This window comes from Equus przewalskii, chromosome 7, assembly GCF_037783145.1.
Source record: "Equus przewalskii isolate Varuska chromosome 7, EquPr2, whole genome shotgun sequence".
NCBI lineage: Eukaryota > Metazoa > Chordata > Mammalia > Perissodactyla > Equidae > Equus > Equus przewalskii.
The window spans coordinates 54,472,042-54,495,684 of NC_091837.1; the positions used below are offsets into that span (position 1 = coordinate 54,472,042).

General features: G+C 34.0%; 1 protein-coding gene across 6 annotated transcripts in view; it reads right to left on the bottom strand.

The window, feature by feature from the left end:
* The window catches only part of TRAPPC8 (trafficking protein particle complex subunit 8), an 82,909-nt gene that overhangs the window by 27,802 nt on the left and 31,464 nt on the right, over nucleotides 1-23,643 (bottom strand). For 3 of the 6 annotated variants that reach the window (XM_008538887.2, XM_008538886.2, XM_070629840.1), the window contains 9 exons: nucleotides 22,413-22,518; nucleotides 15,064-15,195; nucleotides 11,026-11,250; nucleotides 9,965-10,073; nucleotides 7,705-7,899; nucleotides 7,152-7,282; nucleotides 4,894-4,968; nucleotides 4,276-4,402; nucleotides 2,082-2,236 (listed from right to left, as the gene is read on the bottom strand). In XM_008538887.2, coding sequence (XP_008537109.2) covers nucleotides 2,082-2,236; nucleotides 4,276-4,402; nucleotides 4,894-4,968; nucleotides 7,152-7,282; nucleotides 7,705-7,899; nucleotides 9,965-10,073; nucleotides 11,026-11,250; nucleotides 15,064-15,195; nucleotides 22,413-22,518 — 1,255 coding nt within the window. Of the gene's footprint in view, nucleotides 1-2,081; nucleotides 2,237-4,275; nucleotides 4,403-4,893; nucleotides 4,969-7,151; nucleotides 7,283-7,704; nucleotides 7,900-9,964; nucleotides 10,074-11,025; nucleotides 11,251-15,063; nucleotides 15,196-16,083; nucleotides 16,105-22,412; nucleotides 22,519-23,643 lie in introns of all 6 variants that reach the window. The other 3 variants (XM_008538885.2, XM_008538884.2, XM_070629839.1) reach the window with 2 other exon arrangements.

Consider the following 23,643-nt stretch of genomic DNA (forward strand, 5'->3'; position numbering starts at 1 on the left):
GGTTTCGCCGGTTCAGATCCTGGTCGCGGACATGGCACCACTCGTCAGGCCATGCTGAGGCAGTGTCCCACATAGGACAACCAGAGGCACTCACAACTAGAATATGCAACTATGTACTGGGGGGCTTTGGGGAGAAGAAGAAAGGAAAAAAACAAAAGAAGACTGGCAACAGATGTTAGCTCAGGTGCCAATCTTTAAAAAAATAAAAAATAAAACTGAAAGTTTTAACTAGGGAAGTCTCTGTAAGTAAACATAAAATGTAGAAGCAACAAAGTAAAGGACTATCAGATATGACTTCATAAACGTTAGAAACCTTAACATGGTGAAAGACACCAAGTTGAAGTTAAAATATATGCAAAATACTTATCAAGCAGAAACTAGCACTGAAGTCAGTCTATGTCTAAGTCTTTTAATTGCCCCCCACAACCCTTTAAATGCAACATAATTAAGCAAGTGTAAAACTTGGACAGAACATATGCAGCTCAGCAATACCCTCCCCTTACACACACATCACTATTTTCATGAGCATGTTACCTACCCCACCACTATAGGATTAGTACCCATCAAAAGTATCCAATGAGAAAAGGCGAAATAACACCCCATTAAAAGTGTATCAATAGGCAATCATATGGACATATGTGGAAAAAAAATCACATGGACCAAAAAAAAATATGAAGACTGGCCAATCTTATCGATCATCAGAGAAATGTTATTTTTCACCAATCTCATTTGCAAAAGTTCAAAAAAAATAAAACCATATAATATCCAGTCTGGCACAGGTGTGAGGTAAGGGGCACATTCACTCTGAAAAAGAGTGCAACTACTACAGCCTTGCTGATGGTAATTCAGTAGTATATTGCAAAACTTTAAATTTATATATCCTTTGACCCAGCAATTCCATTTCTAAAATCTATTCTAAACTAGAACATGGATAAAATACACAAGGATATTTACTGCAGAACTGTCAGTAATGATGAAAAACTAGAACCACACTCTTCAATACATAAATAATTAAAATACATTACAGTCTATCTAAATAAAGAAATACCACATATAGCTGTTAAAAAAGAATTTTTACCAAATGAAAACAAAGACCAAGTTATGTTGTTAAAGACAAAAAGCAAGTCACAGTATAAAATGTGCAGTATGATCCCATTTATAATTACTAAAACTATACATAAGTATACAATGAAAGGTCTGAAAAGAGAAGCATCAATTTGGTATCACTGGCACTTTTTGAAGGTAAATGGTTAAGCTTATGTAACTCCTCTACGAGAGAAACTTGAGGATGCAGGAGAAAGGAACTCCTTCCAGTGTTCACGCTTATACTACATGACTCTGCCATTGGTCCGCCTCTCAGGTAGACACCTGATCCAAGGCAGGCCAGATGTCTCTCCCAGAAACTTAAAATTTGTACTCAAGTGACACAAAGAGTGGAAGTTGCTAGACTAAGATCATAGCAAAAACAATGCTTTCTAAAGGCTTATAAGCATTTGCTGCTAAATTCCCTGGAGTGCCAAGTCCTTATTCTTCTTTGACACTTACTACTCTATAAAATTTTAGTTTCCATAAGATATTCCAATATCCTTCAACTAATTTTCTCTTTTTTGACTCACACTACCTAGCATCAGTTTCTATCTTTTTCAACTAAAAGACATTTAACTCATATGGCATCAAAGTAGGATGGGGCGGGAAATAAAGAAGGTGAAGGGAGTATTGCTTTTTACTCATATACTTATCTATATTGCTTAAATTTTTCACAAGCATTAATTCTCCTATCATTTTTATATCTTACCAAAAAAGAGCCACTGATTTTAAGGATAACCAAAGTATTCTTTTAGAAGTGTTCTCCTAATTTCCATTAATATTTTGAGAGTTATATTTTCTAACATGGCTGTGACTTAATGCCAATTTGCATGATTACCTTATGTTTCTCAATTAGACCTACCTAATCCTAGCTTAATAATAATTTAAAAGTGTGGTTCAGTGTAGTATCAATAACCTCAAAGTCTAAAATTAACTTAAAATATCATCTGACCTTATAAATTATTACATCCATGAAATTTTAAAAAGTGAAATACCTCCAATAGTGGCATTTCCTCAGTGATTATGGGATCTAAACGTCGATCTGGACCATATTTAATAGATGTTTTCTCTTCTTTTGTGTTGTTAAGCCGAGGACCTTGAATTTCTAAATCCTGTCTCCCTCGGACTGACATACTCAAGAAATGTTTTCCTGGAATAAAAAACAATCAGTGCCCTAAAATAATTTGGTATGTTAATTGACATCAATTTAGCTTGAATATATGCACACTATACATTTCAGATTATTTCTAAAAAATTCTAGACTATTGATTAGCATGGGTAATCAAAGAATTAAGCATATTTTATTTTCATGTTTAACCACATCTGCTGTATGCTGCTTAATTTCTCATTTTATCAGGATTTACTTACTTTACAGAAAGACTACACATCACTAAATAGGAAGTTCTTTGAAACCTATATTTAAGCATAATGACTATTAACCAAAAAGATCTATCTGAGAGAACATCTATGTTGGGACCAACGATTTGATTCAGGCTACAAGAAAAGATCTACTTTCAAAGGAAAAAAAACAAAACATTGAACAGATCAATTTTTCATTTTTACTCATATTCAAATATATATACTAATTCGAATTATTTCTGGATTATAAATAACTACATCTTCTCAATAGATTGCACAAAGAAAAATATAGTATAGGCAGCTTTTCAAAATTAAACTCATTTAAAATTCATGTGAGATTTTTCCTAAAAGCTTCCATGCAGTGCATGTAGGTGTGAAAAAAGCTAGAGTACATAACTCTCTTTTCTGCAGGACTGCTTAGAATTTAATGTGCTGAAGTTAACTGTGATACTCCCAGACCAGAAATAGAACGTAGTAGTTCCCATACTTCGTTTGACCTAGATCCCTATTAGCATTTTACATAATAAACTACAGTAAAACTTGATGAAAATTCTGTTTACAAGATGCAATTTATTTTAGTAGTTAATTCAGAGTCTCCTCCTACTAACATCATAAAATAACATATAAATTATTATATTAATACATATATGTGGTACCTTAAATGAAGCAGTTAGCTATATTTTATTGACAACCATAACTTTGTGGTCCTAAGATTAAGATCCTAAGTATGTACAAGTGGAACAGGAAAGGCGCTTCAGAAAGTTTTTAAAGCCCAGTTAACTTACTTAAAATAAGCAATAAATTAGCAAGATTATTTATAAATGAACCTTGTCTGGTACTTGTCAACCAAGAATTACAAATATTGTACTAAAATGCAGAATATCATATTTAATTTCAGTATAAATTTTTCAGTTATAATTTTTGAATTCTTATGGATTCATCCTACTTCTATTTACTTTTAAAAAAAAATTTGTATTGAATCATGCTAGATACGCAGGCAACTACAAATATTCAACTGAAGGTTAAAAGGACCAAAAAACTTTCCAAGTGTTCCCAAAAGATTTCCCAATATTAATAATCAGCTTTTGTAAATGCTAAATTCAAGTGTGTCAATGACTATTAGTTAGAAAAATAAGACATCTACTAAAATGAACAGGTGGAAGCAAGAGAGTAAACTCTCTCCTTAGCAGCTTGTCAACTTAAATAACTACATATAACAATCACAAGATAATAGTAGATCTAGAAGGGTTCCATGAACTTAAAGAAAAAAAAAGTAAGCTATGTTAAACATATATCTTGTAGTTTTACTCTTCAAAAGTTTGTAAAATGTATCAAGTAGGGTACCAAGAAGAGCAGCTTCACACTAAAATCCTACTCTCTTTACAGAATACATGACAGAATTCAAGAGGCTTAATATCCAATGATGTGAAAACACTGGTCTTTAATTTCCTCTATGTCTATAAAAAGACAATAGTCAAAAAATAGAATAGCCTAAGATGGTTTCTGTACTGGCATCAGACATAATCACTGGTTAGAATATATTTGGTTAGAATTTAATAAATTTGAATCAATAAGAGTAAAGAAAAATACACAGGGTACAACCTAAGAATTATCAAAAGAAAACACATTAGAAGGGAACAAAGTTGTTTATTTTTGAAGGAATGGCAGAATTTAAAATAATCCAAATTATTCGTCCTTCCATCTGACTAAATGCCTTTACTAAAGATATATTAAACCTATTTTAAAAATACCTCATTTTCATTCATTTTATTCTACAGAGATTTAATTAAGTATTAGTTTTCTAACTGTTTATCAGTGCTATAGCTTTACCTGTGTGACATCCAGGAAGAGCACCAATGCCATCTACTGCCATGGAGCCCTGAATAGTGCCAAGATTATAAACAACTCCCAGAATATGCAGCTCCCCTATGTGATGGGGAAAGAGCTTTAGTCTTGCCTGTGGAGACATTTAAGTCACTCTTATTATCTGCTTTCACAGTATCTTAAATAGTGCAATACCTAAACTCTGTAATGTTGCAGATACATAAACTCATGACCTAAACTTTTTAATTGTTAATTAATTTCTCTTATTGGAAAGCATTTTCTTCAAAAGAAAATCTCTAAATTCAACAATTATAGGCCTGGGTCCTTACCAATAATTTTAATAAAAATAAAACTATTCTGGTCAACCAAATATAGTATGAAATTACCACACTGACTCCAAGAAAAAAGCAAAAACTTTTCACCAGGCTTCTTAGGAAATTAACAAACCAAACACCACTGCAAAACCTACTTTTCCCATCAATTTCCTCCTGTGCAATTCCAGTTTCCTAATCTTCCCAATCTTAATTTTTAAGAAAATTAGAATATAAAACAAATTGAATAAACTGATTTTCAAATTTGTTTTCATCTTACTTTTAGAAAGGCTTAAGACAGAAAAATAATTACCACTTTCGATTCTTCACTATTAATTACGAATTCTGAAATAACTTCAGTTCCAATCTTTTCTGGTTCATCTGTTACCTGAAAAATAAATTACTTTGTAAATTACAGATTCTAATAAATAATGTATCAGATTATTAATATTCTTATATATCAATACTTATGAACAATAACAATAATTATAGTTAGTACTTACACGGCTCTTACTATATGCTAAGCAATATGCAAAGTGTTTTATTTTCACCCCTGGAGTAGAGCCATGCAGTAGTAGGCACTTGATATATTTTCATTTCATTTAGTCTTAACTCAATTGAGGAGGATAAGTGACCTACTCAAAGTTGTAGCCACCAAAAGGATAAAACCTCAGGAAATAAAGTTTAGCTGCTGACTGTCAACAATGGCCAAAACGGGCCATCTAATTTAATCTTGCACTAAGAACAAATTTCTCCATCTTTTACTCTGACCAGCCTCTTTTCCCAAATTGGCTAATTACACATAGAAACAGTAATGGTAGCCTAAGAAGGATGCATAAAAGACTGGTGGACAAAGGCAGTGGGAGAGAGCAAAAAAGGCCTTCTTTCCTCCAAATCAACGCCATCTGTAAAAGACTACAGTCTTTGGTCATCAAAGCCAAGCTAACTGGCTCACACTGGGGGTAAACTTGATCCTCTAAACACTTTTTTACTTTTACCATAAAATTAGTTATTTGACACAAGAAATAAAAATTACATTTCCCTAAATTCCAGTTCAGCATCTTAGTCCATTACCAATAGAAGCTCATGAAGAAATCCAAAGAGTTTGAGATTTTTAGAAAAAATTTCATCATACACAATGAAAATTTTCACTTAACTTTAATAAACCTCCTTTAAAATCTAATATATTGAAGAAATATACTTAAAAAACTAGCAAATCTTTAAAAACTTTTCCAAAAGTGAATGATTCATATTCTTCTAATTTGTATTCCAGGCATCCAAAAATCATTGGAAAAATTACCAAGGTTGCTAAAACTCAAGTCAGAATAGAGCCTAGGGAATCTCAATCTTTCAAATTATTCACAATGAGTATAAATAATTACAAAATGTTCTCAATGGATTTAACCAGCAAGATTTTAAATAAGGCAATCTTTAAAAAATCAAAACACTTCAAGAGAAATAGTTTAAAGTTAGTACAACAGACATCTTTCAAGTTCACAGATCAGCACAAAAATATTGGGATAGTTCCCAGTTCAAAAATAATTTTTACCACATTATTAAAGTATACAGCAAGGTAGTATAAAGAACTAAAAGTTATATAATAGATATTGGTGAATAAACTAATAACTAACTAGGCAAAAAAATGTACTTGTCTAAGATATTTGTTACAATCAGCTGGGGAACAAAAATTAGTTGTTCAAGTCATTCCTGCTTCAAAAATAATAGTCTTAGATCTTACTATAGACATGGATAAGAAAAGAAAAAAAGTACGTATGAAGAATATGAACAGACAATTCACAAAAGAAATACAAATACAAGAACTTAAACTTCACTAGAAATCAATGAGATGGAAAAGAAAATGCATTTTTTTGAACCCATCAAATGAACAAGATTTTTTTAATAAATAAGAATGCTTAATCTTGCAAAGATGAGATACTCAACCCCATATGCTGCCAGGGAAAAGCTACTAGTATACACTTTTGGGAAACCAATAAAGTATTAAAATATTTATTCCCTAGAATGTTGTAACTTCATGCCTAGGAATCTTTCCTACAGAAATAATCAGAATAAAAAACTACACACCCAAATTTTCACCACTGACTTATCATGATAGTAAACAAATAGAAACTTCCAAAACAACTACCAATGGAAAGACAGTAGAATAGCTTATAGATCATCCATATGATGTAATATTATGCAAAAATGAAATATGAAGATACTTTAATATCAAAATACACATATAAACACAGAATAAAAAAAGCAAGATACACAATTGAGAGAATCCCATATATGAGGAAAAGCATACAAATGGAAATGACTGGAAAAACATACAGAAAGTGTTAAAGTGGTTATTTCTAAATACCGAGAAGACAGTTTTACTTTTATTCCTTATGTTCTTCTGTATTCTCAATTTTTCAACAATAAGTATGTATCATACTGTTTATAATTAGGGAAAATAAGCATAAAAAGAGTAAGGATAGCTCACTGAACAGAAGAAGTTGAAATGTTATTATAGCATCTGTTAGGCTATTACCGAAACATGCTTATTACAAATACCTTTTAATAACTTACTAGTTCTTTAACTTCTTCATTATCCTTTCCACTGAAATCTTTAGGTTGAAACTTCCAGAGCAATGACAAATCAGTCAACAAAAGTGGAACCTTCAAAGGGTTTCTAAAAGCCACTTCTACTGTTATGGGTTCTATAAAAGAAAGGCCTAAATTAGTAACTTTAATAAACCCTGAACATCATCCTACACTTCAATTCCTTGAACACACCTTGCTTTCATAGCTCTGCATTTCTGCCTAGACGATCTTTTACCACCTTGTAAATGTCCATTTATTCAGGATTCAGTTTTAAAATTAACTTCTCTAGAGATTTTCCCAATTTCTCTGTAGTAAAGAATGTCATTCTCTCTTCTATATTCTAAGAGCACATTGCATATACCTGTATTAGAGCCCCCATTGCTTGGTTTTATAAATGCAGCTCATTAAATTATGAGTTCCTAATTTACTTTTGTATCCTCAGCTTTCAGTGATTTCTGGCACACAGAAATTTATCTTGAATCTGCTGTAAGTAAAACAAATAAAAGAAAAAACATGAACAAAAAGTCAAGTATTTCACCTTCTACAACTGCAAGGGGAAATCTTGAATTATCTGAATAACTGTTCAAACAGTATTGCGTGGGATGGAAATTGGATGGAATTACTCCTTTGTTAACCACGGCTACAACTTGTTCCTCAAGTTCTCGCCACTGCTGAGAGGATTCAGAGTCATATTCTTGATCAAGACTTATATGAGTAGCTGCTTGCTTTTCACCTAAAAACAGGTGTCAAAATTAAATACACATTTATTAATACCTGACCTCAAATGAAACATATTTTAAATAAAAATCTAAAGTATCCAAATATATATACATATACACTTGCTCTTGCCTATTTCCAATTATATGAGAGAAAAAGATCATCTTATTAACCCTTGTCTAACTGGAAGTTGCTTATAATATTGATGCTCTTTTCCTCCTCATTCTGAAAGAATGTATTTTCCCCAGTCTTCCACAATTTTATATGAAATACTGCAAACATATGGAAAAAGCACGGAGAATAACAAATACTTGTGTATTTAAATTTAATGTTAACTTTTGCTAAATGATCCCAAATATTTTTTTTTAAAGATTTTATTTTTTTCCTTTTTCTCCCCAAAGCCCCCCGGTACACAGTTGTATATTCTTCGTTGTGGGTCCTTCTAGTTGTGGCATGTGGGACACTGCCTCAGCATGGTTTACATGAGCAGTGCCATGTCCACACCCAGGATTCGAACCAACGAAACACTGAGCCACCTGCACCGGAGTGCACGAACTTAACCACTCGGCCACGGGGCCAGCCCCCCAAATATTTTTTATAAAATAAATGTCACAGTTGGTATCCTCTATGTAACCCTCCCCAATCCTACTGCTCTCCTTCATCTCCACTGGCACCACTTCTCCCCAGAGCTATTCCGAAGTTAAAGTATAGTGTTCTCATCCGTATTTTTTTTACTTTACCACATAGGAATGTACACATACAATGCACAGAATTAGTTTGTATGTTTGAAATTTATATAAATGAAATTATATTTGACGTATCATTCTGTAACTTTCTTCATTCAACATTATGAGTATTATCCATAGTGAAACATGCAGAACTAGTTCACTCATGTCCTATAGCAGAAATCCATTACATGAATATACAAAAATTTATCAATTCATTCCCTCCTATGGTTTCACTTTTTTTGCTATTAAAAATAATACTGCTATAAACATTCTGATATTTTTTTTTTTTTTTGACTGAGGAAGATTCACCCTGAACTAACATCTGTGTCAATCTTCCTCTTTTTTGTATGTGGGTCACCACCACAGCATGGCCACCAAGTGGTGTAGGTCTGCACCTGGGAACTGAACCTGGGCTGCAGGAGCAGAGTGCGCCAAACTTAACCACTAGGCCACAGGGCCAGCCTTAAGTATTTTTAATAAAATACTAAATTAGATCTCAAGGAGAAACACATTAAGCTCAAATATAAAAGTGCTTAGAATTACAAAGTTTACTTTAACATGCATCAAGAGCCTTAAAATAGTTATACTTTTGGCCCAGTACTGTCATTCTAAGGCTCAATCCTAAGGAAATAATCCTTTTAAAAAGTCTTACAGTAAGAACAGTAGAATATTGGCAATACTTCTCTGCTTCTGTGTACATGTGAAATTTCAGTAATAAAAAGACAACAAATTTTATCCACAAAGACGTCCATCACAACATAATTTTATATAAGCAAAAAGATGGAAAACAGTCTAACTGTATAACCAGTTAATATTAAAATACTTTATATGCACTGAATGAAATATCTTACAGCCATTAAAAATGCTTAACAGGGGGGCCAGCCCCGTAGCCGAGTGGTTAAGTTCTCACACTCCGCTTTGGTAGCCCAGGGTTTCACTGGTTCGGATCCTGGGTGCAGACATGGCACCACTCATCAAGCCATGCTGAGGCAGTGTCCCACTTGCCACAACTAGAAGGACCCACAACTAAAAATATACAACTATGTACCAGGGGGCTTTGGAGAGAACAAGGGAAAATAAAATTAAAAAAAAAAAATGTTTATCAAGATTCTGTAATAACATGAACATTCTTTATATTATGAGAGAAAAGACATTATAATTACAGCTAGTTTGTTGTTATTGTTTTTGGTCTTTAAGGTTGGAAGGAAAAACACTGAAGTAGTGGTTATCTTCAGGTGACATGGTATAAAGTTGCTTATTTTCAAATTTTCTTTAATAACCAAACATTATTTTTTAAATGGAGAAAGAAAAACAAAGTAAAAAAAATAGTCACTAGGTAACAACTTTACTAACCATCTGCTGGTCGTCTGTCGTGGCCAAAGAAAACCCGTGTTGCTGAACTGTTAATATATGGTAAAGGAAGCTGCGGTAAAGGACCATCTGGTGATAGCTGACTTACATTCTAGGAGAAACACAGAAGTAAAAGAAGAATTTTTGAGAAAACTCCATTTTTTGCCTATTTGCTTCTTCATTTTTTAATACACAAGGTATCAAAAAACGTTAAGCTAGAATATTAAGATAAAGAATTACTAAGTTTTACTTAATACATCAGAGTATAAAATTTCACAACTGGGAAGAACTTTACATCTCCTTTATTCTGGCCCAAGAGAATCTTCCTAAGCATACTCTGCTACTTAGCTCTCTTTGAATGCTAAACTTCAAACATCACTTTGGAGTGCATTTTGCTTCCTGTGACTCACTACAGCACCTGATCTGCCAAAATTCTAACACATACGATTTCAAATCAATACAGTTATAAAAGGGTACTTATTTTCTGCATGACAGATACAATAGTCACTATTCATAGGCTTTGAGGAAAAAATGACTTTTCATTTTTCCATAAAACAATGCTTTTTATTTTCTATCCTCTTGATTAATGAAATATTTTTTCCTTCCATTAATTTTTCTGGGTTACACTAGAATAATCTGTCTATTTCCCCCAGATCTGTACCTCCTTACCTTTCAAAGGGAAAAGAGAGAATGTACTTTTTCCAAAGGATGGTAAAAGGACTCTATATGTTATAAAATCAGTTATGATTCAAAAAAAACATAATGAAGAAACAGTCCAGAAAGCTTGTGGCATCTTTTCTTTTTTTAAGATTCCAAGAACAAACCACAAACCAAGTATTTATTAGAATATTAAAATTCTCTTTTAAAGAACTGTGGAAGGGCAATGCAAATCAGATCAATGACCAAAAAGCCTAGCCGGCCACATTTTATTATGACAGATAATTACATATATTCCAACAAAACCATTTTATTAGACTCCTACTAGATAGTACTCAACATGCTTTTTGCTGAAAATGCTGATTTAAATATAATTTTAGTATCTACTCCTGAAAATAAGTATTTACCTTGTAAACATAAAGATATTCTCTGAGAAAGGCCCCTTGTTGAGCAGCAGATTGTTTACTTTCATTGATTAATATATGCCTAAAAGCAGACACAGCATTGTCCAGCTGCCTAAGAGTATAGGACTGGCGCCCAATAGTGAAGTTGATGTGATCCTCTGCAAGAGACCAGCCTTTTCCTTTGTAAACTTGCATGGCTTGACAATAGCAGCGTAAAGCATGCTTTTTCTGTAAGAAAATAAAACAGTATTACAATCCACATTTCTCTTGGACTGGAAAAAATAAATATACACACACACAAGTAACTTGTACCTAGTTTTTCCTCTAGCAGAAACTAGAATGATGAGGAAAATGAAATTAACGTTTACGAAAACTCCTTTGCAAGTATTACTAAAAATCAAGAAGTCCTAAAGAAAGGCAAGCAGCTGCTTTATAATAATGACTTCTCGAAAAACCATCTGGGAGATTCCAAAGCAGTAGTATACGGAGTCATGGACTACTCAGAGGCTTGGTTGTTACTTGTAACTAAGAGCTATCTTATGAAGTCTCAATTTTGTTGTGGTCATCCCTCTTTATATCACTGCATTAGGCTGAATGGAAATACTCTGTATGTGCTAAAACCGCATATGTGAGTGTACAGTGTATGTGTGTATATATATTTATATTATGTATACACATTTTTAAACTACTATTTTGTTCGGTAGTGACAGAGTTTGGAATTCTTTTCTTTTGCCCATTCCTGCATCCTGCCACACTCATGAGTCGACTTTTGGCATTAATTACATAACACTGCCACCCCCTGAACCCAGACAACCTCCATTTCAAAAATGGGATTTGGAGGGGCCAGCCCCATGGAGTAGCAGTTAAGGTCACAACCTCCACTTTGGCAGCCTCGGGTTTGCCGGTTCAGGTCCTGGGCATGGACCTATGCATCACTCATCAAGCCATGCTGTGGCAGGTGTCCTACATTTCAAGTAAAGGAAGACGGGCAAGGATGTTAACTCAGGGTCAATCTTCTTCAGCAAAAAGAGGAGGATTGGTGGTGGATGTTAGTTCAGGGCTATTCCTCCTCACCAAAAAAAAACAAAGGGCGGAGGAATTTGGTACCAAGGACGAGGCTTCTCTTCATTAAACCTTTTGCTTCAGAGTATACTCTTGTACCCCCTTCCCTCTCCAGGCCAGATTACACACTTTGTATCATGTATAGCCAAAATTGTTCGTTTTTTTAAGAAATGTTTTCTTAATAAAGATATAATGAAAGCAAATCAAAATCATGTGCCACCTGACAGCACGCAATAAGAACAACACACAGGTTCCCTTTTGTGATAATCCTACAAAGATACCTGATTTGAATCTCATCATGAGAAAACATCAGACAAACCTAAATTGAGGGACACTTTATAAAATAAAGGTCTGTAATCCTCAAAAGTGTCCAGGTCATAAAAGTGAAAGAATCCTTCTGAACAGATTCTTCTGCTATAAAGGACATTTATGGGACAACTGTCCAAACCTCAATGGGGTCTGAGGATTGGATAGTAGTACCGTATTAGTACTAAGTTCTTTATTCTCATTGTTGTATAATGGTTATACAGGAGAAAAGTTCTTGTTTCTATGAACTAGGAAATACGTCCTAGGTATTTGGGGGTAATGGGGCACGGGGTGACAAATTAACTCTCAAATAACTCAGGTAAGCAAAAGTTTCTGAACCGTACTTGTAACTTTTCTGTAAGTGTGAGATTGTTTTGAAATAATTTTTAAGTGATGTTCCTTTAAAAAAAAAAACCCTAATCTTCATATTGCATTTAGTAAGGGAACATAGATACTGAGTTAAAAACTGAGAGATACAGAAAAACAAGTGAATGTGTCTAAGTATCGAGTTCAAGTGAATTTTTGAGCATTTCTTAGAAAAGCATCTAAAGAGATTTAAAAGGCAACAAAGATTTAAAGTTTGTCCTTTAAAGAAATAATAGAAAGACTATCCAGGATATACTGGACACAAACACATATACCTTCTCCAGCACTTCCTTAAATTTTTTTTTACTTATTTTAATCTTTTATAATGCTAGTTCTCTTTTTTAAATGCCTTTTACTTACTGATATTTTTAATGAAAAAAATTGAACTATAAAAATTTCTGGGGACTAGATAAGCAATTCAGCATGAATTCTCAATCAATGAGGACTGAGAAATGGCAGTACTATACATGTAATCTACTCTATTGTCCTCACTCATCCCTGCCAATACATGCACCTGGTTTTTAATGGAAATGTCATGAAATAAGTTGGTGCTTCTCAGAAACAACTTGGCCTCAATCAGAATTGTGTGAGCTCCAAGTGCCCTACTCTTCCAAGGAAGATAGATATTCTTGACCAGCTTCAACAGGACATGTATTTGCTTTTCTAATCTGCATTTCTAGTCATGTTTTCAGGATTCTACATACTGTCTGAGAAAGACTTCCTGAGCTCAGGGAATATAGAGAGTGTGCAAGAAATAGCAAAACCAGCTATACTGGAATCATTAACTCTATGAGATAACCACATTTAAAGGGATGATAATTAGGCCAGCTAGCAAATGTACCTCAACCTACCAGAAATGTAGCATTTTTAACTTGCTATGCATTTCCTAGAAGCAATATGCCCTATAATTTCAGAAGGTAAATACAAGCAGCTGTTTCCAGTTCCCATGACATCATCATTCTCACAAATGAAACCATTCACAAAAGTGGACAAAGCTGTGGGGAAAGGATGACATTTTTAATAAGAGACAATAGACCATTCCTAATGGGGTATATAATTTTCCTTCTAAGCAAAGGAAACCAAATGCTTAAAACATTTTGTAAATTTTTTAATAGAACACTTTTAAGCAAAGATAAAAATGGGACATGTTTCAGATGCATCTGCACTTACTATGAAGAAGGGCTGTGAAAAATGATGGCTACAGTTTTTAATTTTTTTCCCCACTTTAGAGCCTGCGAAATTCTAATTCATGGGTACATCAGTTATTATAAAAACATTTAATTTTATAAATATTTTTATAGCTTTATATTTAATATAAAGCAAGTTCACATATTTTGTAACTTGCCAGTTTCCAGAAACAGAGAGAGGAACTCAATCTTGAAATGTTAGTTTTTAAAATTATAGCATTTTTACATGAAATTGAGAGTAATTTTTGGACACTTTATTTCTTTGTACCTTTGAAATAACACATAATTTAAAACACTGGCAAGATTTGGTTAGCACAGACTTTGAGAAATTTAAATATGTTCATAAAAATTCATATTAACTGAATAAAAAAAATACTCCCCCTACTAGTAGACAAAAAGCTCCTTTAGAGATAGGACATGTTGGTTTTATGAGTGCATGCTCAGCTCCTAGCACAGCCCCTGGAATACAGAGATGACTGTTCAATCCACACTTCTGTGTGCACATAGAGTAAACCACCATCTCACTGCTGCTACCACTCTGCCTCCAGCAAAGCGCCAACTAACGTTTAAAGGGACAGCCAGGGCTGGAGAAATCTCTCTAAATTAATAAACATCTCTCAAACCAACTGATTCCAGGAACAAGAGACAGAAGACCTCTACTCATTAAATAATAAGTACATAGCATCATAAGACACTCTGAGAGACCAGAGAAGACCAGAGCTGAAAGAGCAAGAGTTCAACCACTGTCAAGAATAGTTAAAATTGCATTCAGTGTATCTGGCCTTTCATATATATGATTTGGTTTAACCGGACAAAAATTTGGGCAAAATTCCAAATTTTATAAATAAAAAAACTGAGGCTCAGAGAAGTAACCTGTCCAAAGTCAAGCTGTGGGTAAAAGATCAAGATTTGAACTCAGATTTGTCTAAATCCAAATCTCATGCCCTTACCAAAATAACACTTTATCTGGGAAGAAAATTTATTCCCATTTTTAGGATTAACTGTAAATCATAAAAAATTGACAAATGACATACATTTATAAAATAAATAAATTATAAGAAATAAAAATTAAATAATTTGTTATAACAAATTATTTTCTTTTTAAAGAAAATGCACTCACCTGCCCTGCTTTACTAAACCGATGGCCTGCCAGTATCATATGAAATGCATATTTTCTAACCATGGGACTCTTCATGTTTATAAAGCAATGTGCCGCCTGTTCCAAAAGAAGTGCACTTCGAAGATCAGAATCCTATTGAAGGTTTAAAAGAAAAGAAGGTTAGTTTCACAAAATTTAAAGTGAAAAGATAATTGGTGGAAAAACATCTACTTTCTTAAAATAATACATAATCATAGTCAAGGTTTAACTTAAGAGAATCTGAGGATAGAGATCAAGAGGCAAGCCAATCCTGATGATTCTTTCTTCCAATAAGAACAAATTTTTTTTAAATCCTTCAAAAAATTCTCTAGCATGAAATATTTACTTTTGCTTTTCATAAAGCCAAACATCTGCTTATGATACGCACCATGTAATAAATCTCTGAAGAAATGTAATCTGTTTTCAAATGGCAAAAAAGTACAAAAACTGGGAATTTAATACAGGTATACTTATTAAAGATAAACCAGAAAATAGAGCACCAAAAAAAAATAAGATTTACACCAATCTAATTGCTTCTGGAAATTGATCTGTGACATCCAATAACATATTTCCATCCATCCAAGACAAAAGGAAAGATAAAACAAACTGTGTAGAGTATGAAATAATCCAATCTACTACTTTATCCTCTATAAAGCTTTATTGTATTTAAAAAGAATTCTCAATTTTTGCTATAATTTAAGAGGGCCAAAATAACTGCTCTTCATTAACAAGTTCAGAAGGCTTCCCTTTCAAGGATTATAACCTGCTATTAGTAAATGGTAGAACTCAAATTAGTTTCCACTTCAACCAACTCTTACAACAGTGTCTACAAAAAACACATACTGCATTTACATCCTCATCCATAAGGACAACCTTTCAACTGAAAGAGCCACCATCATTTTACAAATAACTGAGAAAGTACTGAAGGTTGCTGATCAAGTATCAACAACATTTTCACCAAAACTTTCTCTAGGTTTTCAGCTATTCTCAAGCTGAACTTACCATGCCCTTCCATGTGTTCTGCTGCCATTATTTTCCCCACGGAAAGTTGAAAACAGAAAACATTGACTTTAAATGCAATAATTTCAACAAATTATAGTTACATCAAAAACCGTTCATAGACCACTGATTATTATAACTATCTCTACAGCAATCATAAAATTCTATTAGAGCGGAAAAGGATCTGACGAAACAATCTAGAAAGCATTCAGTAAATGGCAGGTATTATTACCTATTTCAACCCCCTCATGACAAAAACTAAATGATCAAATGATTTTCCTAGTAAGATCCAAAAGCTGGTTAGTGGAAAAATCAGGAACATATAATTGGCAAGTGGTTCTTAACCAAGGGTTTGTATAAGAATTACTTGGGAGAGTTAGGGAGCTTATTTTTTATTTTATAGAAAATGTTTTGTTTTTAAAAAATTACTAATATAGATTCTTTTCTTTTTCAAGAATAAATGCTTGAAGGAAAAAAGTGAACATCCGGCGCCAGCCGGGTGGCATAGTAAAGTTCACACACTCCACTTCGGCAGCGTGGGGTTCACAGGTTCGGATCCCAGGCACAGACCTACACATTACTTGTCAAGCCACACTGTGGCTGCATCCCACAAAAAATAGAGGAAGACTAGCACAGATGTTAGCTCACCAACAATCTTCCTCAGGAGGGGCCGGCCCGGTGGCGCAGCTGTTAAGTTCACATGTTCCACTTCTTGGCCGCCCGGGATTTGCCAGTTCGGATCCTGGGTGCGGACATGGCACCGCTTGGTAAAAGCCATGCTGTGGTAGGCCTCCCACATATAAAGTAGAGGAAGACGGGCACGAATGTTAGCTCAGGGCCAGGCTTCCTCAGCAAAAAAGAGGAGGACTTGCAGTAGTTAGCTCAGGGCTAATTTTCCTCAAAAAAAAAAAAAAACCAATCTTCCTCAAGCAAAAAGAGGTACACTGGCAACAGATGTTAGCTCAGGGCCAATCTTCCTCACACAAAAAAACTGAACATCTTTCTTTCTCATTCCATGTCTCATATGATTTGCAAGAAGTAACTATTGTTACAAGCTTAGTATTAGTGTGTGTCATTTCTGTCTCTCCATATTTTATATATATGTCATATTTGTGCTTATATACTAAATACATTTTTAAAAAATACACATACTTTTTCATACACAAATTGTATCATATAGAGCATTCTTTACCTTGCTTTTTTAACTTAATATCATGGACATCTTTCCAAGGCATCTACATCTCTCATTTCTTTTGAAGCTACAGTGTATTCTTAAAATAATTTATTAAGAGTCTCCAATTGATTAATTCTGCTTCATACTTTTGTGACTACAAAAAAAGTTTCAATAAACACCTTTGTAAAAACATTTTGAGTAATTATACAAAGATTTATATTAGACACATTTCTGGAAGTAGAATCACTTCTACTTCCAGAGTTAATGAAAGCTATGCATATACTTCAAATTCTAATCAATATAGCCAAACTACTACAAAAAAAGTAGTAGCAATACAAATTGTCATCAACAGGGAATGAAAGTGGATGTTTTCCACTTTACTCAGCCAAAAATCATTTTCAAGAATTTTTACCTCTTTAATGAAAAAAAAATGACATTTTGTTCCTCAACATACATTTCCTTAATAGTAAGGCTGTTAAACTTTCATACGTTTAAGGGTCTTTGTACTTTTTCTGTGAATTGCCTGTTTATATCCTTTTGTGAATGGGTTTTTGTGATTATCTGGTTTGTAAGAGCCCTTTGTACACTTAATCAATATTAGGCCTTTGTCATACATTTGCAAATAGTATTTCCCAGTTTTTGACATGAAAGAGTTTATTCTTTAGTCCTCAAGCATACCATCTTAGCCCTTATGGCTTCAAGATATTGCATCAAACTAAAAAAGGATGTTATCATTCCTAGATTTTAAAAAACCCTACATTTCTTCTAGGTTTTTTGGGGTTTGTTTTTTCATATTATAACTTAATCAAGCTATAATTATATTATCATGTAATGAATAAGATAAGGAATCCAACCCCAAACAACTAGTTAGATGTCACATATCATTCAGCAAATAACGTAACACTCCCCATGAATTTTAAAGGACATCTAATCATATGTAGTAGTTAAATTCTCATTCTATTTCACTAGTCTGTCTATTCTTATCACCGTAAACAGTTTTAATTTCTGTAGCCTTATGATACATTTCAATATCAAGAGCAGGTAATTATAATTACTTCTATTTTGGAATTTTATTTGGGCTTCTCAATAGAGTTTCAGTTTTTTTCTTTAAGTCCTATAAATTTCTTAAGTTTATTGCTAGCACACACATGCACATATATACAGTATAAAAACATATTTATTTCTTTAATTACCTATGAAACGTCATTAAACTGCAACACTTGGACAGGCATCAATCCTGGACATTCTCTCTCCCTCTCTCTCTCTTTTTTTTTTTTGGTGAGGAAGATTGGCCCTGGGCTAACATCTGTTGCCAATCCTCCTCTTTTTGCTTGAGGAAGATTGTCACTGAGGTAATATCTGTGCCAATCTTCCTATATTTTGTACGTGGGATGCCACCAGAGCATATCTTGATAAGCAGTGCAAAGGTCCACGCCCGGGATCTGAACCCGTGAACTCCACGTCACCAAAGTGGAGCACACGAACTTAACCAATATGCCACTGGGCCAGCCCCAATCCAGGACATTCTTATTAAGATAAGGAATATAGCCTGGATATCTTTGATGGTGCATAAATGATTCTAATGTACAATCCAGCTGAGAAGCAGCAGAGCAAACCCTCAGCATTCTCAAAGTTAACACTCAAGGACTGAATAATTCAGGAGAGATCTGGAAGTCCATGGCATATATTAATTTAGCTGAAGCAAAATTCGACTCTTGCATCCAGCTGTTTGAGAAAGCATCAATTTGCAGAGCTGAACACCCTACATTCATATCTCACTGCAACTTTGCTCTTCATTAGTCCCTGTCTCTTATAGTGACACCTAAAGTAGAAAAAGCATTGCTTTGAAACAAAAAAATGGCCCTGAAAAGAAGACTGACAACTCCCATCAGTGTTGATGGAAGAAAAATGAAAGAATTTCACAAAGTGATAGTTTTATCCAGAAAGCAGAGGCTTTGAATGAGTTGAAGAATAAAATTTTATTTTAGTGGTAGTTCATATCTATGATACGATAAGCCTATTATATATGCTCTGTATGGAACTAAGGAAAAAAACCTGTGATACCACTTCAACAAGAACTCTAGCCTATGAACTTTGCCCACAACCAAGATATAATTTTAACAAAAGCTGAAAAGGCAACATTAACTTAAAATATGAGGATAAAAATAGGGGGAAAAAATCATCTGAAGAAAGGGCTTCAATAAACACTCCCATAAAAACACAGTTGCACAAGCTTAACTGAATCAAAGCTCAAGGACAGCTCCAAGAGTTTTTCTTTGCATAATTGTGAAGTTAACAGGAAAGGTGCTATCAGCTGATCAATTTACCACAGAAACAGTTCCTCCCAAGCTGGAGAAACGTACAAAAACTGCTACTATTACTATCCTTGAGAAACTGATTTATTGTATTGAAATGCAGTAACAGACAAAATGGGCTACAAGACGAGAATAAATGTCCAACACAGAAACACAGACACAGGTACAGGAAAAGCATCATGTCTTAAGCACCAAAGGCAAACATACTATAATGTGGTGGGAAATGTGGCACTTTTTTTTTTTTTAAGATTTTATTTTTTCCCTTTTTCTCCCCAAAGCCCCCCAGTACATAGTTGTATATTCTTCGTTGTGGGTCCTTCTAGTTGTGGCATGTGGGACGCTGCCTCAGCATGGTTTGATGAGCAGTGCCATGTCCGCACCCAGGATTCAAACCAACGAAACACTGGGCCGCCTGAGCGGAGTGTGCGAACTTAACCACTCAGCCATGGGGCAAGCCCCCAATGTGGCATGTTTTATCGTTAAGCTAGGTTTGCTCTGTCATGTTGAGAACCCCAGGGGCTAACACAAGAATAAGATCCACTCGCTCATAAACTTGCAGTCCAAAAAATAAAGTCAAAGCACAACTCTATTTCCTCAGGCCTCACAGGTGTCTTTTGCTATGAGACAGGAAAACCTAGGAAAAACAATTCATGAATGCCAACAGTATGTAACTCAGTTCCCTATCCTCAAGATGAGTGCATTTTTCACAATATTACACAGCCTTTCTAGTTAACAAAATACATAAATATAATCATTCGTTAAAATTTAACATAGATTTATACACATTATGCCTAGTAGTCTTAGCTTTCACGTTATCTCAAAGAAATATCTGAAAGGTACAGCAGAAAAGGCCATTTCTTGGGAAATGTACCACCACTAGCCCCTGCCGTCTCACCCCAAAGCAACAAACGATAATAAGTTTCCTAGAATTTCATGATAAAATAAATCATCCAGGTTCGGGGGGAAAAAAGTGAAAACAAAGAGTTGTAATGAAAGAGAACAATGACAGAAAATAACAAGGTTACAATGCAGACAGAAGAATTTGCTCTAAAGAAATTCTATTCAAGCTCCTAAACCATAAATTCCTTTTATATTCACTGATAATCTCTAGGTGGAAAAACAGAGCAATATATTCAAACCCAAGTTAAGATTATTTATTATAATACAGAACATCAACATACTCAGGAGCCTATATTCATCTATACCAAATAGTTTATGTCTGGCAATTGCTCATACTGGTCAGTGCCGAGGCAGTATGCATTATAAAACATTTTTCAAACCATCCCTTAGCTTAGTTAACTATCTCCTACAGAAGCCTTTTTAGAATAATCAATGGTTCAGATCAAAAAACATTTATAAATCATATACCATGTGCCAAGCCTAGCATTAGGCTTGTTAAGACTTGTCACGTCTTACAGCATATAAGAGAGGGCAGGACAGAGACACTTAGGACAACCTAGGGTACTGCAGATGACTACCTGAAGGATATGACTGACACCAGGATCAGTAAATTAACTGAAGAAAGAGGAAAAAGGGCCACAGTCCAGGAAAAGAACATGAAAAACGTGAAGCAGGACAGAAGGAGGGGTTTAAAAAAAAAAAGAGAGAGATAAGTAAAAAGTTGGAGATATAAAAAGAAAACTGTTTAAGAAGTTAAAAAAAATCCCCCTACTTGTGTTACTGACCGGATAGGAAAATATGGGAGCATCTCAAGCAGTTTCTGCCTTGAGCAAATGAGCAGCTAGCTGATTACAACATAATTTAAGATCACATTCAGATCTCATAATGTAAGAAAGTTTGTTACTTGTTTTTTTCTTTCTTTCTCCCCAAAGACCCCCAGTACATGGTTGTATACTCTAATTGTAGGTCCTTCTGGCTCTATGTGGGATGCCGCCTCAGCATGGCTTGATGAGCAGTGCTGGGTCCATGCCCAGGATCTGAATGGGCAAAACCCCAGGCTGCCCAAGTGCAGCAAGCAAACTTAACTAGCAGGCCACGCAGCCAGCCCCCATGTAAGTTAGCTATTGATATGTGGATTAAAGGTGCACTGGAAACACCGAAGTAGATAAATCTAAGACAGTTGGCTATACAAACCTAAAGCTCAGGAGAAGTTAAGGCTGGAGACAATTTGAGAGTGAAAATCATGACTGTGAACAGATGACCCAAAATAATGTGTACAGTAAAAAAGTACAGTGACCAAAGCATTAAAACCTTAGGGTACAGTAACATTTAAGGGGCAAACAAAGGAGACGTTTGATTTTGTTCTTTTGTTCTTGAGCATTCATCTAAAAAAATTTGTCTTTAACCATACTTACAAAATTACTACCATTCTTTACAAGTCTGAGTCAATGCAACTTAATAATGTCTGTTGTAAACCTTCAAGGGCAACTATAAGTGAATTACTTTTTCTCCCTTTTGAAATATTCATAATACAGATTTTTTAAATGCTTAAGATGATTTTTTTAATAAGTTCAAACTAGTGAAAATAAGATTAAAACTTCCTGAGTGATTACTCTTTAAGTATCAATTTTATATAAGGAATGATGCACATGCATGTTGCTTTAAATATTGTTATGCTTAAGTCAAAACCTAATCCACAGAAGATGCACAATACATGTTTGTGGTTAATAATAATATAGGCTTAAAATCTGTAAATAAAATAAATTCAGTTTATAAAATACTGCATTTAAAATTAATTCAACAAATTACTAAAATAGCCATGTTATAAATTTCCAAAGGGAAATTCTCCTCTAATTTTATGTTTTGAACACTCAAGAAAAAAGAAATTCTTAAAAAATTATGAAACAATACTAGTTAAGGCAAATACTACACAGTTTCAGTACCTCACTGGTCAACCGTATTAGGAGAGCTGCAGCCTCTGAGTATTTGCCTTGGCTTTTTAATATTTCAGCACTAAGCAATACACATCTTTCAGCCAATACCATATTCCTAAAGAAAAAAGAGTGTAATTAGCACTACAATAATATCTTAGTACGTCATAGTAACCATGCATTCAACCAAAGTTTCCAATTCTAGTTTTCGAGTAAAAAGAAATCCATGTCCTTATTTTCCACTTAATAAAAGGTTAAATAAAAAAACTCCAAAGAATTCTCATAACTCATCAAAACTTTTATCATAATTTTGCAGTAAAAATACAAAGCAAAGTTACATTTCCTGTATGTAAAAAGCTAGAACCTAACTGGTATCTCTAAACCAGCAGCTAGTTAACAAATAAAACTTGCTTTCAACAGGAAGGGATATAAACATTTCACCCATATTTCTTTCTCCTTCCTCACTACAAACTCTGTGTTTCATACTGGCTACTTTTAGAACTATTTGGGTGTTTTCCCTCTGGTACTATCACTGAGGTGTTTCAGCCGGATATGGCATGGGGCCAGTATTGCCGGATTCATTCCTGAGCAAAATCCTCTTTGTAAAAACACACAATTAGTTGATTTTTCTTTGTAGACTACTACCATCAATAATCTAGAATTGAATTATTCATTCTTAAAAATAATAAAAATAAATGAAAACATTCTTACTGTGAAATTACAAGCTGGAATCCTTTTTGGGAAATAGCAGCCAAGTTTTTCTTTTTACCGTGTATCCTTATATCAAAAAAATACCACTTGATTTTAAAATTACAACAAAAGACTACTAACTTGAAGGCCATTCTAAACAGTGCTATTTTTAAAATACAATTTACTACTTTCAAAAATTATTGCAGTAATCTGCCATAAACTTTCTATAAGTTACGATTGTTCTTAGAGGGTTAGTATTTACGAATTTCTAAGAATGTCTGATGAACACAAAAGATTAACTCCTAGTTGCCAGAACCTACTCACATATACTCAGTTCTTAAAGTTTTCTTTAGTAAACTTTATAAACTCTCTTAAATCTTAACACTATTGTTTTACTTATTTATGTTTGATTCCTCACCTATTTCCCCATGGGTCAGTCATTAAATCACAAGGCTACCAAGCCCAGGATGTTATTAACTTGTTTATTCAAGCAACATTTAAAAAACTCATTTGTGCCAGGCAGTGAAGTGCTAAGGATCCAAGTATTTCTATG